The 16,185-nt window shown below is 47.4% G+C and overlaps 2 protein-coding genes across 3 annotated transcripts in view; both read right to left on the bottom strand.

The window, feature by feature from the left end:
• Positions 1-1,583: 1,583 nt before the first annotated feature.
• Positions 1,584-3,398, bottom strand: Hoxc4 (homeobox C4). Its single transcript, XM_048363074.1, has 2 exons — positions 2,623-3,398; positions 1,584-2,106 (listed from the first exon to the last, which is right to left on the bottom strand). The coding sequence occupies exons 1-2, from the start codon at positions 3,059-3,061 to the stop codon at positions 1,751-1,753; spliced, it is 795 nt and encodes a 264-aa protein (XP_048219031.1). The 5' UTR covers positions 3,062-3,398; the 3' UTR covers positions 1,584-1,750.
• Positions 3,399-3,528: 130 nt separating this feature from the next.
• Hoxc10 (homeobox C10) overlaps positions 3,529-16,185 on the bottom strand; it is a 68,574-nt gene continuing 55,917 nt past the window's right edge. Inside the window, exons 3-4 of one of the 2 annotated variants that reach the window (XM_048363031.1) lie at positions 3,738-3,854; positions 3,529-3,592 (exon numbers count right to left, since the gene is read on the bottom strand). The gene's annotated coding sequence lies outside the window, so the exon portion shown is untranslated. Of the gene's footprint in view, positions 3,855-16,185 lie in introns of both variants that reach the window. The other variant, XM_048363020.1, reaches the window with a different exon arrangement.

Below are 16,185 nucleotides of genomic sequence, written 5' to 3' on the forward strand. Positions count from 1 at the left end.
AATTATCTGGGGGCTTTGGCTTGAATTAAGTCTTCAGGTGAGTCCATGCTAGTATTTTTTTCTTAACCCCAAGAAAACTTTATTTACTTTTATTTTATAACCTGACTAGTACCTTGTTCAGTCTATAACTAAGCTCTGCTAGGACCTGCTAGGTTATAGAAAAGTGGGGGTGGACCTTGCCTCTCTCAGAATCTCTTTCTTAACACCTGGCAGGTCCAAGATAAAAGTTACACAAAAACATGAAAGTCCTTCATTATCTCCTGGCATTAGCCTTTGAGGCCTACTCATGCAAGGGGGCTTCCCAGGCCTCTGGCCTCCACTTCACCCTTTTTTTCCAAGTCTAAACAAACAGAGATGGCATCCTGACAGGTCACTTGGCTGCTCCAGAATCATCAACTCAAAACCTTTCTTCCTTTATGGAGAATGCAAATGGTGGGGGGGGGGGGGGGCATCTTCTACAATCTTTTTATCCCAAAAGAGCTCTAAGAGATGAAAACTTTTCTCCTTTCCATTCCCTAAACTTGCCTTCCAGTCTGTAGATCAGACAGGCTTACTGGACAGAGAGAAAGGAGAAGGAAAGACAAATGAAGAGACTGTGTCTAACTATGGAAAAGTGAGGACACCCCCTCCTCCCAAGCTTCACCCCCATGTCTGGGCTTCTCTGCAGACTCAGAGAGAGAGAGAAGGAAACACGGGAACTCAGGCACAATTTTCCATACCCCTTACTCCAGACTCCTTCCTCATTGGTTCTTTTAGAGACACTGGAAAGCTGAAGTTGAGAGTTAAGGTTTATGTGTTTGCTTAGAGTAAACTTAGGCAACTATAGAGAAGGTAGGATGTTACCAGGCCAGGAGGAAAGGAAGAAAAAGAAACCATCAGACATTGACGTAAAACTAATTCACAGCCACTGGTTTATTATTGATCACGGGGCATTTCACATCGACACTAAAATTCTTTATTGCAAGTTTTACAATAATCAAGTAAATTCGGTCCAAAAACACAATAACCACGATGGGGATATGGGGGTGGGGGGAGGCAGGGAGATTCTACCTATAGACTGCCTCTCTGAACTGAAAGTTCATTTTTATTTTCTTTTGGCTCCTTAAACTGAACAGCTCTGAGAGGCTCTCCAGATGCATTTAGCTTTGTCTGCTGTCCTCCCCCCTCCTCCCACCCCCCCAACAATAATACAAAAGAACTTCATAGCTTTGTTCTCCTTAAAATGACTTCCCCCTCACTAACCTCCCCTGGTGCATTTTCAATGCAAAAGGCCTAAGGAAAAGGGGTGGGGGGGCGGGGAGAGAGAGAAGGAGGAGGAGGAGGTGGAGAAGGATGAGAATTGGCTTTAAAATCTCCCTTTCCTTTTTCCTTTTCCTCATTTCTCCTGAAATTCCCCCAAACCAGATAGACCATCGTGCCTTGCAATATATAATTCTTGCAGTTTTTTTTCTTAAAAAATAAATAACCCTCCCCAAATGGCCTTAAAAATAAAAACAAAACCGCAGGTACCATGCTAAGACAACATCACATGCTTAAAGGGGTCTTTAACAGTGGAAGGGAGAGAAGGGCTGGGGGCTTGTTTGTTTATCTGTTTTGTCTGTTTGGAATTAACAAGGGAGGAGGCGGCAGGAGGAAGAGAGAAAAAGAACCAAAAATATATATTTATATATTAAATTCTATAAATAAGAGTCAATTTGTGTGTGAGGGGAGGATGGGGGGCATGGGTGGGGGCAGGGGTGTGAGTTATGTTTTATAACCTGGTAATATCCTCTGCCCGTTGCTGCTCCGGCGGCGTGGCGCTCTGGGAGTGGTCTTCAGAAGTGCCCGGGGTGGCTGCCGAGAGGGTGCTGGGCGCCGCGCCCGCCGGGGGCGCTGACCTGACTTTGGTGTTGGGGAGTCGGTGGTCCTTCTTCCATTTCATACGACGGTTTTGGAACCAGATTTTGATCTGCCTCTCAGAGAGGCACAGCGAGTGGGCGATCTCGATCCTTCTCCTTCGGGTCAGGTAGCGGTTGTAATGAAACTCTTTCTCTAATTCCAGGACTTGCTGCCGAGTGTAGGCTGTCCTCGAGCGCTTGGGCTCCCCTCCGTTATAATTGGGGTTCACTGAGGGGGGAGGAGGGAGGAATGGGGGGAAAGCAAATAGTGGGGTTCAGAGGCATCAGGCTCCCCGCCCCCCGCCCTCAGCCCCATCCTCAGCTTTGAGGAACAGGAGGAGGGATTGGTGAGAATTAAGTCATCAAGCTAAATGGGTTATAAAGAAGTTGAAGGAAGCTGGAGACTTTGTAGTGTAATAAGAGGGGAATCCTCATTGTAACGACACTGAATTATTTATGCGCCCTTAGAAAGCGAGCATAGTTTTCACACATACATAACAGATCGTAGCACATGGCTCGGACTGCCCAGAGTAGCTAAGCCATAAAATTTATGGGGGATGTAATTACCCATTCTCGCTCGTAAATCCAGTTCAATTGTGCTAACCCAGAGTCGCTCCTGGAGAGAGAGAGAGGGGGAAAGGAGAGAAAGGAGGACGGGGGGCCGGAGGGGGCCAGAGAGGGTGGGGAGCGCCGGAAAAAAAAAGAGGAGAGGGAGGGTAGGGAGCAAAAAAGCAAAGTTGCCTACCCGTGCTAACGTGGATTTTTTTCATCCATGGATAGACTATGGGTTGCTTGCTGGCGGCGCTGGAGGGATGGTCGGGGGCTGGCTGGCTGCAGGCTGGCGGGGCTGGGGACGGGGAGGCGGAGGCGCCTGAGAGGGGCGCCGGCTCGCAGAGCGGCTGCGATTTCTCGGGGTGATGGTGGCCCGTCTGGGCCGGCCCGTGGCCTCGCGAATTGCCCGGCCCCTGGAGACTGGTGCAGCTATATTGGCGCTCGGGGTAGCTAGGGCGCGGAGGCGGTGGTGGGTACAGCTCCTGATGGTGATGCTGGAATCCCGATTCCCTGGTCCGGCCGTAATATTCCGGACTGTGTTCAGGGATGTAGCTATTTTGCGAATATTCTTCGCATGGAGGAAATTTCGGATCGATGTAGTTAGAGTCCATCAAATACGAGCTCATGATCATTAATTTCTGGAGTGGAAAATAATTTTTCTCGCTTTGTCGTTTTTCTGCTCCATAAAGCCCTCCTACTAGCTAGCGACCCTGTAAAGTTACTTTCACCATGTGACTCCGCCGGCCAATCACACGGAGCAACCCAGTCCCCGGATAAGGAACCGAATCGCTTTATTCAAAATGTATCCAATTTTTGTGTGTGTGTGGTGCTGCTGCTGCTGCTGTTGCTGCTGGTGGGGGTGGGGGGTGTGATGTGGGAACAGCTGGTAGGGGGTGCTGGGGTCCCCACCAGTACACACCCCACCAGACTGACAGCCCTCCTCTGCAAAAGGAGATGAGAAGCTCCCAGCTGCCCTCCAAGAGCCTGGGCATTGGGATGAGGAGGTGGGGAGGAGGGCTGTCGTGAGACTGTGATTCAGCCCCCATCCAGGGTCTCCTCTCCGGCCTCCAGTGGGCCCCGTGGGCCTTGGTTCCAGTGATTTTCCAGCTCTTTCCATTCATGGCGATCTTGTTTCAGCCTGTAGGTCACCGGGCAGCGCCCCTCTTTCGCAGGAAGAGGAAGTTGGATGAGGACTGGAGTGGAGGTTGGATGGGGAGGGCCCCCAGGCTGAGCCGAGGAGGCTGAAGAGCCTGGGGGTACCCCCTCCCCCATCCAAAGGTCCTGCCTCCCCTTTCCCTACACACTCACCCAACCCTCTGGCCTTGGGGCCGGCGAGGCAGGGTCCCAGCTGGACCAGGCAGGTAGAGGCAGCTGGATGCAAATGATTCTGACGTCATTTCTGGAGGTCTGGGGGTTGTGGCCCCTCTGAAGAGAGACAGGAAGTGGTTGGCAAAAAGCAGAGTACAGAGAAGCCTTGCCCTCCCTTTGCTACCCCCTGACCCTCTGCCCCTGCCCTTGCCCCAGAGCAATGCAGGACCTCTTCTGTTGCTGCCTCCTATTTCCACAGCCCATGCTGCCTGCCCTACTGCGGCTGACAGCTACCTTCCAGACTGGCGCTCATGAAGAAGCTCTGGTAAAGAAGAGAGCTTTCTGCCAGGTGTCAGTGCCCTATGATGGTGCCCAGCCCTGAGAATTCTTTCTTTTTCCATCCCCATAAAGAGTAGATCTAGCGCAGAGGAAGGCCTGCAAGGGGAAAGCCTACTTGCTTCCGGCCAGGGATGTATCTATGTAACACGTGTGTTTACATGTAAACACATATTCCCCAGGGCCAGCTCTAGGCTGCCTTCCAAAAAGGAGGGGTGAGGTCACAGAGATGGGGAAGCAAAGCAGGGGGGGGGGTCTCATACCCACCCTCTCCCTCCGCTACCCACACTCAGGAAATACCCAGGATTTTCTTTGGGGGGGGGGTAGCAGGGTCTCAGAGGAGACAGTGGGCAAGGAAGGACTGCCTTCCCAGGGAAGGGCTACCCTCCCTCAGCTAGGGGTGGCCACGTCATGCTACTGATTCCAATTAACTGATCGTCCATAAGTCAGAGTTGGGGGGGTGGGGTGGGGAAGTAGGGGGGGTGCAGCAGTAGGGAAAGCCCAGGGAGGGAGCTGGGTCCCCTTGTTGTACTTGATAACAATTATAGTTTAAAATCATAGCTTGCCGAGGCTTGGCTATATTTTACTTGATAACAATAAAAGTGACACATAAAGTTAACTGTTTATGTTTTATTTATTAGACTAAATCTGCCAGCGGTGGTAGGAGCGCTTGCCTCGTCGCTACAGCTTTTATAGGGCTGTAAAACGTCATAAATCAGTCTCGGGGAATCGCCCGCACTCTTTGTGTCGGCGGCGGCGCAGGGCTGGCGGCCGCTGGCTGCCTGCTCCCTCCTTTCCACGAAAAGTCGTAATGTGATTTTTTTCCCTCTGATTTTATTATTATGATCGCCGCCGTGATTAGTCAATCTACCTTTAATTCGCCGCCCTCCGCTGCCTCCTCCCAGCCCAGGCTGGTTGACACTTGAATAAGTACCTTTTAAAACGGCATAACAACTATTTGAGGGTTTAATTAGAACATCTGCAATTAAGTGAATGAGGAGGGGAAAGGGAAATATATATATAAAGCCCTGTGAGAGAGGCTGAAAGCAGGAGTTTCCCAACCCACCACACAACCTAGGGATATGGAAGGGGGTCCCCCTATTCAAATTAGGACTCACCCTGAGGGCTATAATGAGGAGCCTGGACCACAGGGATGCTAAAAGGGCCCTGGCTGCCTGCCCTGTTTGGGGGTTTAACCCCACCCAGCCCAGGCCAGGTTCTGAAGGGCCAATGCTTCCCAAAAGCTGGGGTTGGAGGGAGAGGAGTGGTCCTCCATCATCTCTCTCCCAAGAGGATAGGGTCCCCTATCACAGGCAGGGTGAAGAACAGGAGTTCCCTGGAGGTCTCCTGTCTTACAGAGGCTGCACTTCCAAAGTAGATGGAGGACCCTTGCTCTGGGGACCCTCTGAATGTGAGCAGTGAGAGGCTGTTTAGTTAGAAGAGGAACTTAAGGCTGTGAGCAAGGGGGGGAGCAGCTGTTTGGTTGGTGGTACTGGGAAATGGTGTGAAGGTTTTTCATTTTCTTTGTAATTGGTGTGGGGGGGTGGATTCATTGCAAGTTGCTAGAATCCAACCCAGGGAAGTCAGTACTAAATCCGGAGCTACACATATCTAAATGATAGCCCCCAGATTACGCACAAGGAAGATCCAAAGCTCCAAACAGCTCTGAGAAGGTAGGGAATATGGGGAAGAGAGGACGGCTTCTAGCCCCACTCCCAATCTCCTTTCTAGGCCAACACCTGCTGGAGGCAGCCCTACCTGGCCCCAGATGGGAATATTCTCTTCTCCACCTGGAAAGGTGAGCTGTCTGCCGGCTCCCCTCCTCCCAGCCCTGCTCCCTTCCACCTTCTTTCTACAGCCCTGCTCCCAGTCTCAACCCTCTTTCCTTCAACTCTCACCACCCTGGCCTAATTCAAGTGCCCTTCCTAAGACATTACCCATCCTTACAGGTTTCTAAGCTCCTGAAAGTGGCTCAGGAGCCCCTCTTTGGGCTAGTCTGAGTGAGTAGACACAGAGGGCTCAGATGCCTTCCACTAAAGGTCTAGTCTTTCTTTGGTTATTATGGTTCTCAATATATGTGTATGCATGGTATTAATATTTACTAAACTACTAAATGCCTCTAATACAGCCATAAGCACATGGGATTTTCATCGAAGGTTTCTACAACAACAAAAATAATAGCATGAAGATTCAGGAAGTGAAATCTAGATTTTTCCAAGTGTGTTCACATTAATCTACATTAAAAAAAATTCCCCAAACCAATATCATAGAGCTTTCTTTGAACTCTCATAGCTTGCTGGCTAGGAAGCAACCTATTGCATGGGTAAAATACTTCATCACACAAACATATATCAACACTTTTACCTGGACATTATTACAAGCCCTTTCAGAGGGCTCTAGGACCTAGCCATGGCTTAATTGTAATGAGGATGGGGGTACTTGCTTATGGTGAACCTTAGTATCTGGTCCTGTCTTTTGTGCTTCTCCATCCTGCCTGCTTCCTTGCCAGCCAAAGGCCTCCACCTCCCCACGGCCTCCCCATCTAACTCTGTCCTAATTTTATGTTTTATTTTTTTTCTATCTTTTGCTAGCATCCAAATGCTCTCCGCACGACGTCCCACACCCTATCTTCTTTCTAAATCTCGATCTGGTTTCTCTTTCGGAAACATGTTTCAGTACAAAGCGCTTCCCTTCTGACACCACTGAAGAAAAATATGTGTCCATTGTGTGTGAGGCCTTATTGTGTCCAGATTACCATACTGACCGTTGGATAACCCATATTCCCCCCCTCCCCAGTAACAAGCTGCTGGCTGAGAGAGCTCAGTGGCTCTACAGATTCTGTGCTGCATTAAAAAAAAAAATCTCACCTCTCATACTCTCTGGATTTTCTGAGGGAGAAAAATAAATGGAAGAACTAACTCAAGACTTGGAAAGGAAAAAAATGGAAAATGAGGGTCATTTCTTCCCTACTCTCCAAAGTGCAGTGTTCTTTTTGCATGTGTGCATGTGTTGTTGTTGCTTTAAGGATTAAAAATTACAACATGTCTCTTTCCTTGTTCCTCAAGTAAATTGACTTTGAGATGGTATGCAATCAGGCAATTCATTTCATTTTGATTTTTTTTCCTCCCTGGGGCAACTTGAAAACCCCCAAACTGAAACAAGACTCAAACCATTTTTTTTCCTTTGTGCATGTATCTGTGTGTACACGAGTATATGTGTGTTTTTGTCCCTTCCTAATGCCAGCAGGCAGGACTAATGTATGCAAAAGAATATGCAAATGCTTAATTGATTTTTTTCCTTAAATCTCTTGTCAGTAAAAGTAATGAATTGGTCTAAAATGATTTTAATAACCCGGACATGTCACCAGAAAATACTCAACCTTTTTTCCCCCTCTGAAATAGCTTATGGTCTCAAAAAAAAGCAATCATAGAATGTTAATTTGCCCCCCCCCTTTAAAATATTAAAGATGAATTTTTCTTGTTTGTTGGGAGACCATCGTCAAGGTCCTCTCCTGAATTTCCCCCGCCTTGCCTTGCCTTCCTTGGAATTCAATTTTCCTCAAATCTCGTTTAAAGTGGCTTTTTAAAAAGTGGCCGCATTTTAATATTGGTTAGACAGAGTGACCTGCATTTCACCTCGGGTGTTTGACTTGTTCCAATAGGTCACTGCCATGGGGTTATTGATGGGGAAACTCCATTGAAATTTGTCTCTTCGCAAATGGCCTTTAGATCTTCCAGCGAGTTCAATAACTAGTTATAATGTGGAAGGGGAAAAATGAGGGCCCTGGGCTAACGAATTTGATGTTTCATTTTTATGCTGGAGAAATTGTTAGTTAGAGGTTGGGGTTCCCCCACCCTCTTGGCTCATCCCAGCTTCAGTGACTTGCCTCCCCCCCCCCCCCATTCCCATCCAAGATGGCTAGATTATATACTCTTTAAAACTTGGATTGAGATGTCCCTTTCTCTCATTGATGCATTGCTTCTTATTAATATTGTTGTTGGAAAATCTGACCTGTGGATACAGGAAGCTTGTTCTGCTAGAGGTCTGAAACCTAAACTTCCTTATTGGAAGGAAAACTTTTAAACGGGCCTAAATGTGACCTGGGAAGACTTAGAAATTAGTCTGGACTTATTTTATAGAGAATTCCCTGACCTGGTGCTCCCAAAATTGAGGAAAAGTTCTAGACACTGGGGAGTTAATGAGGGATCTCGAGGTGTTCTTGGCCTCTGAGCTCCTAGAGTTTCATGGGGTCAAATACCCAGGACCAAGGAAGAAGAGACTTGGAAAGGCTGAAAAGAGAAGAATTTCATGGAGCAGGCAAGGGAATCCTGGGTCCACTCTGATGTCACAGAATGCATGAGGGCATGGTTGGGGAATGGCTTGAGGAACTCTGCTCATTCCTAAGGAGGGGACTCTCTTCTCAGAAGCGAGAAGACCAAAAACCATAATATGTTAGTGAACTAAAGAGAATCTTCAGGGAGAATGGGGGCAGGAGAGGGGAGAGGTGATGAGGAAATTTTTACAAGATTTCCCTTTTTCTGGAGTTCTCAAAGAATGGGAAGGGAAAGGTCAGAAGAAGGTCTTTATTTTATTCTCCCTCAACATGGCCAAATTAGGGAGCCATTAGCTCCTCCAGAGAAGCCTCTGTGAGAAAAGACTGCACAGAGCCTTCGCAGCTCATTACCATTATTAAGCTCAGTAATAAACAAAAATGCTTCCACCCACCCTCACCAAACTGCTTCCTATGCACCTTATTTTTTCCTTCATTTTTCCAGCCTAAAGGTGTTTGCTTGCTCGGCCTAAAGTTACCCCTATTCTAAGTCCATGGGCCTCTCATCCCCTTGCAAGCTTCTGCCTGTAGGTCGGGAATCATTTTAAGATATGACGGGAATCTTGGGTTGGGAATGCAGGCCTAAGGAAATATTTAAGTGTCTGAAACTGGGAAGTTACACATACACACCCTCCCTGTCCCCTCATGCCCAGAGGCATTTAGGTGCTGGGATTTCCCACAAACTTGTCTTGGAGATGCCAGGCACCACTGAGACTTGGGGAGCAACCTTCAAATACAACTGCGGATGCCAACGCCATAAAAGCCGGATAAGGGGCGACGGGTGGCTTCAGAATCCTGCCTGGGAAAGGAAATAACACTGCCCTTGCCAGCCAAGCGGGGATCAATAGCGATCTGTAATAAACTTCCCGCAGCCCCAACGCGCTCCAGCGGCGGCAGCTCTGATCTCCACGCCACCGTTCGCCCGACTTTGACCAGCACCTAGGTCACCATCTCCGAATCCCAGACCCCCAGGCTCGGGCCCTGGTCCCTTCCCTGTTTTAATTACGTGATTGATTTTCGCTGGGGCCTCTTCGGGACGCCTCAACCTCGGATTGTTTAAATCCTTCGGCTCCCCTTTTGTATTTGCAGTCCTCCTGACGGGTTGTAATTCAGAGCGTGTCTCTGGGCGGTGGGCGCGCGTCGGTGCTGCCTGGGTCGGGGTCTCGAGGCTGCCTCGCTCTACGTGCCAACGAAATGGCCTTGCGGTGGTATTATTCAGTGCGGCCAGGTCTGCAGCCGCCCCCAGGCGCGGGCCTCGAGAGTTCTGTGGTCCTGCCCATTTGCCTTTCGTAATTATTTTTGTGCTCCATTATTCTCTAATAGAAAACAATGACAACAAACCATCAAGCCTTCCCTGTGTGAGTTATCATTTCATGCCTGGCCTTGAAGCTGGGGTTTCTGCGTTTTTTGTGTTGTTGTTGGTTTTTGTTTTTGTTTTTTTTAATTTTCACTCGAATAAGGTGTGGACGAAGACCCGGGGAAACTGGATGCCTGGCTCCAGGCTCGGAGGGAGCCCCAGCCCCTCGCGCTAACACCTGGGCCGCGCGCTGGCGGAGGAGAAGCGCCCAGAGAAGCAAATTCGGCCACAACTTTTCGCTACTAAGCGCCCGCGCCAGTGGGATCAAAGGGCTGGCGGTCCTGGATGCGGGGGCCCTTTAACCCACAGCAGGCAGTTTTCACTCTACACTTCCCCTCGTCCCAGATCCAGGCCACCTAGCCCTGGCAGTCCCAGCGGTCACCCAGCCGGCTGTAACCTCCAGGAGTGGTTGCGGGCGCCTACATCCAGGAATACACTGCCTTGCCCTCTCCATCGCAAGGATTTGAAGGTGAGGCGGAGCAAGGGAAATGTTCACCTATAAGATTTTAATTTATGAGATTTCATTGGGAGAGAAAATGGAAAACAAGAATAAAGAATCCCCCTTGTCCCACCGTGTCTGACCTTTTTCCCTTCTCTCCTCCGGAAGGGGAAACTCTTTTCCTCCCTAAATTGCTGGGTTTCCGCTCAATCTCTCATTTATTTATAGCTAATAAACACACTTCTCTGTTGATTCTCCCGCGTCCTGTTCATTCTTTGATCCTTTCTAACGAGGTAGCAATGAGTTATTGGTGGTAATATTTTATGATTATCTATAATATTTCCCACCTCGTGGAGAGGAGGGGCTTAGAATGCTGTCTTCACTGCAGAAGTTCAGCAAAGCTTGAAGTGGTCACAATCCTCTCCCTGTCTACTATCCTTACAGCACCCCAATTCCTTCTCATCTCCCCCCCACAAAAAATCCCCTTCCCCCCACAGCAATGTTGCCGGGTAAATAAGAGTCCGCCTGGCTGGCTATTAGGATTCTGGAGACGCTGGCATCTGTAGCGATCATTAGTCAAAGCCGCCAAAGCCAAAGGAGCCGAGGACTTGGACAGAAAAAATCTTGGAAATGATATAGAGGAGCCGAGAAGGCATCAATCCCGCCGATAAGAGCGGGCTGCGGGGAGCGAAGGCGGCAGGCTTAATTGGGCTCTGGGCACCATGAGCAATTGGAAAGGGGGTACCAATGGCTTGTACAGTCACCCTGGCATCATTTGGGCACCCTCCAAAAAAAGACAGTTAAGACTTAAATACCTTTTTTTCTCTAAAATTTAGAAACTTGTTTTGGGGGGTAGGAGGGACCTATATTCCTTTAGCCCCGGAGGAGAACATTCCCTCTTTTCCTTGTGGAGGGCCCCCATTTGTTTTTAAATGACTGCCTTGAGAGGTACTTGCAAGTTGGGGAGTTTAGACTGGGGATCTCAGGCCATAGAAACAGCCTAGAGAAAGGATGGAATCCCAAGAGTAGGTTTTCGAGGACCAGATGACTCTGTTGGATTAGAGGTGGAGGCAAGGGACAAAATGGCCTGTCTTAATAGGCAGAATATCTACAAGATACTCTTTCCACACCCCCACCAGGTGATATCTACATAGAGAAGAGAGACAGAGGAAAGAGAGGGAAACAGAGCGGCAGTAAATTTCAGTCTTTCCGAAGGGAAATCTATGTCTTTCTGCACAGATACATGCACTGTGTGACTCTGTTTCAACATACGTTCAACTAATTTAAGTTTACAGAAAAACTATGAGGACTATAAAGACCTCTACACATGTGGCTTTAGTAAGTAGCTACTTTTGAGTGTTATAACCCTTGAATAATTGTAGATACAAATTTCAAAATAGAGACTGAATAGCACATACATAGTTCCCTCCAACTGAGGAATGCCTCCAAATATTCATGGGGATGTTTAGAGAGAGCTATACCAATACTTTCTAGCATATGCATACAACCATTATAGAAAGATTGGTAATATTCACACAGGAATCTGACAGGGGACTGTTATGTTCACTGTGGATCTATAAATCTAAAGATCTATAAATCTGCATGGAAATGGGGAGCAGAAAGGGGCGAGAAACACACATTCTGTTACAGAGAAAAGGCATAAATATATTTTCATGTATGCAATTATAGCTCTCCATGTAGTTGCACAGTGTCTGTTCAAAAGGAATAGGTGCTTATGGGTTTGACATGCCCCAGACAGGACTTCTTTGGGAAATGGATGAGGATAAATTAGAGTCTTTGCAAATACTGAAAACATGCAGAAATTTTGTCATATGTGGCCCCATTTTCTGAATATATGGGCATTTCATGGACAATGGATATGAGCTCCTATGGCTGGGTCCCTGAAAGTGTCCCCATCAGATGTAGTCTAAACTCAGGTTATCCCCTTAGATCAGGAAGAAGGACCAGGAAGTGTCAGGTGTCTTTGCGTGGTAAGGCTCATTATCATTGCAAAATGGAGTTGTTTGGTTAAAATATATTAGGGTTGGAGACAGCTTGATAGAGATGAAAGTGAGAGGGCTGTGTGCTTTCTCTCTCTCTCTCTCTCTCTCTCTCTCTCTCTCTCTCTCTCTCTCTCTCTCTCTTTCATCCCACATCTCTACATCCACCTTAACTACATGAAACCCCTTCAGAGACTGTAGCTTCCTCCATTCCTGTGTTACTAGGTGAGGTTTCTACATACCTCAGTCCAATCTAGCTAGCTCTGTTATACATCCAAAATCCTTCCTTACTAAGTAGAATCTGGAGCTTTGAGGGAAGGAGCACAGAGACAACAGTCCTGGAAGAGAAGAGAATCCTTAGTAATTGTGATATCTACTGCCAGGCTCTGAGGCTATTAGCCTCCAAAATTAGTGCCCTTGTGATTAAGGGTTTGAAGGGACCACAGTCTGCATGGGCAACAGGAGAGGAAAGGTTGCAAGATTTTCACGTTGTGAACTGGGGAGGTGAGGGCATCCCCATTAGCCCTTTTCTTATTGGAAGCAGATGACTGGGGGACTCTGAAGGTGTGGTTATTTTTCTCCTTTGGTTTACCCAGGAAGACATAAGGGAGGAGGAGGCCTCCGGTGGGGCTTGGGGAAGTGCAATCCAAGACAAAGCAAAACCTCAGATGCCACTTCCTGAGAAGTCACCAGATCAAAACAGCCTCCTCTAGGTGTTTATGACCCCATCTCTACTTCCAACAGGAAAAGCACCCTCAATAAAACCTTGGCCCATGCCTTCATCCTCCACTGGGGGTTGGGAGAACACAATAAGAAGTGAGGGACCTGACCCTTGCCACACACACACACACACACACACACACACACACACACAGATTTCTAACCAGAAAATTGACCATTTTTTAGAAAACATTTTTCTTCAATGTCTGAGCAAAGAAGCCTCTGAGGGTTTTGGAATTTGAGCCTGGAAAAGCAGGAAAGGACTTAATCACACAAGGGTCTGGTTTTTTAGTCCCCTGTGGCCCTCCGATTCCATACAAGTCAATGTGAGACAACAGGACTCTCAGAGTCATCAACAGCCTGGCTGCCATCATCTATAGAGACTGTTCCCGGGTTCAGAGGTTCACCAGAGGGGACAGAAGAAAGAAAGCTCAACAGTTAATTGCCCAGGACTTTAGGGGTGGGGTGGGATAGGGAGGACAAATGGTTTCCAGGCTGGTCTGATGGGAGGAAAGGATTGAGAAATTGATTGAAAGCGAAGTTGCTCTGTTAGATCAAGGCTTTTCACCTCTATCAAACCATAATCGGGGCACATGCATGCATGCAGGTGTTCTAGTGTTTAGGGTCCAGGGTAGGGGATCTCTGGAGAGCTGCTCTATCTCATTGTGACTTATGGTGCAATAGCAAAGGATCCCAGGGAACTAAGACCACATATTCTGCCCAGTCCATATGGGGCTATAGATCATGATACTGCTAGATATGTAGCCTCCTCCCTGTACCAGCTTTCAGCATGCCCAGAGCTTCTAATGAGATCTCTTATCATAGCTTCTAAGTGATTGTCATCAGAGGCTGAACAGGCCCTGGATAGCCTGAATCCCATATTGCAAGCACTTATGTACACACACACACACACACACACACACACACACACACACACACGATGGGGTGGAGGGAGAATTCTCTTTCAGCACTTCACTGATCCCAAAACTTGGGAGAGGAGATGAATCTTTGAGTCCTATGGCTCAAGGGCAAAGAAATTTCTATCATTATAGTTCCTTGGCCAGACACTTCCTGGCAACTCCTTGAACTCTTAGGGCCAAGAGAGATCTTTTTTTTAAAGCCAAACAGACACTCCTACAAGGACCCAATACAAGTGAGGAGAGTAGGAAGGGATGTGGGTATCTTGGGCCTAACAGCCAATTCTTCTTATATTGACTCTTGAACACCCAAAGTCCTAGGTTGCTATCCTCACTCCATATTTTATTTCCTCTCCCCTTCCAAGACCTTCAGAGACTCTAAAGCTATCCCAGAAGAGACTCAGCATGGCAGAACTTGTTTTGTCAGCAAAAGGGATGCAGAATTCAAGCCAATAACAAGAATGTTGTAGCATCTTTCCCCTTCTCTCTCAAAACTAACCCAAAGAAGTTACAGAGAGGAACAAAGAAAGATAGCTTGCTTGGACATTAGGGAAGTTGAGGCACTCTGAGAAATCTCTCTTCCCAGTGCCTGAGTAGACAGAGCCAATCTCTTGTTTCTCTCTTCATCTACCATGAGGTCTGGTAAGCCCAGTGTAAGAAGCCCACAGAGAAGGTAAGAGTTGGTCTTGGATAAAGCTATAACACCCACCACGTGGAGAAAAATAGATATGTGCTTTAACTGTACCCCATAAATGAAAATGGAACACTGGGCCTGACATTGGTGAGAAGTGGAGACTCCATGATTTCTGAGTCCTTTCTTCTTTCTGTTTTTACATCCTAATCCTTCTCTTTCACCTATGGCATTATTCCCAAAGCAACCTTACTCAGAAGACAAACAAGCATAGGAGTGTTGACAAGGCCCAAGCTATTTTTCCTACTCTTACATCCTACCCTTAATATCTCCAAAGAAGTGCCTAGAGGCACAAGGCACACAGCCTAGCAAAACTCCTGCCCCTTAAGTTCAAGGGGCACACAGGAGATCAAGAGGAAAGGAGGAGGTAGAGGAACCCAACAAAAAATAGCCCTGAGCCAAGATGGGGTGGAGAAGAGAATGCTTGTTTCTAGACCTTTCAGGGGATTCACTCAAGGCCTAACTGTTCACAATACATAAGTATTTCTGTCATACATGCACAATGTCTGTATCATCAGAGGTGCTTGCTCAGAAGTTTCTCACTCATTGCTTGTTCTAACTTGCTCCAAGTAAACACAGCATCAAAATCCATACATTTAGTGACTGTGTCTTTTGGCAGCTAATGGCCAGGACAACACAGAGCCATCACCTAGTCTATCAGTGTGTGTGTGTGTGTGTGTGTGTGTGTGAGTGTGTGTGTGTGTGTGTGTGTGTGTGTGTGTGTGCTGGGGATGGGCCCAGAGCTTCAGGCATGCTAAGCACAATATGTCACTGAGCTACACCATCCAGGCCTTTTACTTTTATTACATTAAAAGAAAGAAGAGAAAAGAGCTTAAACATATACACACCAACTGTTTAATATGGAGGTACCCCATATGTAGGTCCACTCATTTATAAAACTTACCTCCTAACTGGCTCAAAGGTATTTGACAAACTCAAGGTACCAAACACAACTTTTTACAACAATCTCTACCCTTGGCTCCCTTCCCCAACCATGCCTAAGGCAGTCTGATAAAGCTGACTGTTCCTGCTGCACTTCCAGAAAGATAAGTGAAAAGGGGTCTTCTCTAATTGTTCCACCTGCCCCCAGATCAGAAGAGACTGAACATTCCTAAAAGGTAAACGATGGGGCATAATGTAGGTCAGAATCCGAATTAAGGGCTGGAGTTCAGGTTCTATCCACATTTGCTATGTAGCATAATTTAGAGTTTATGTAAAGCCCAAAGAATTAGATAAGATCACACTGATAAACGTGAGAACGTTCCAGAAGATGCCCCCAACAACTTCAGATGCCTATAGAACTGAGATTGATATCCACTTAGAACTGTTAGAAACTGAGCTAAAGACTCCGCAAGAGTTGACCCAGGGACAGAGGGCCAAACTAGAATATTCTCAGTTGCTGTCCTGTCATTTCTGCTCCCATCGTATTTGAAAAGGGGCAGATCCTGGAACGAATAGGGGTGGTAAGGGAGGAGGGAAAGAAAGAGCGAGGCCGAGACTCAAGCATTTTTCTGATTGGTTATCTGGCAGCATGTGACCCTGCTATCCCATTTCTGATTGGTTGCTTGACCTCTTCTAAGGTTAAAGACCTAGGAACAAAATTAAAAGCTTTCTGGGTTGGCTGGGGCACCTTAGTACCTGGTTGGTTGCCCATCCCC

This window comes from Perognathus longimembris, chromosome 1, assembly GCF_023159225.1.
Source record: "Perognathus longimembris pacificus isolate PPM17 chromosome 1, ASM2315922v1, whole genome shotgun sequence".
NCBI lineage: Eukaryota > Metazoa > Chordata > Mammalia > Rodentia > Heteromyidae > Perognathus > Perognathus longimembris.

Excerpts from the sequence above, each read along its gene's own strand:
- Hoxc4 (XM_048363074.1), bottom strand. The coding sequence starts at position 3,061 with ATGATCATGAGCTCGTATTTGATGGACTCTAACTACATCGATCCGAAA. Across the intron at positions 2,107-2,622 it reads AAAAATCCACGTTAGCACGG|TGAACCCCAATTATAACGGA; the intron begins GTAGGCAACTTT and ends CTCCCCCCTCAG.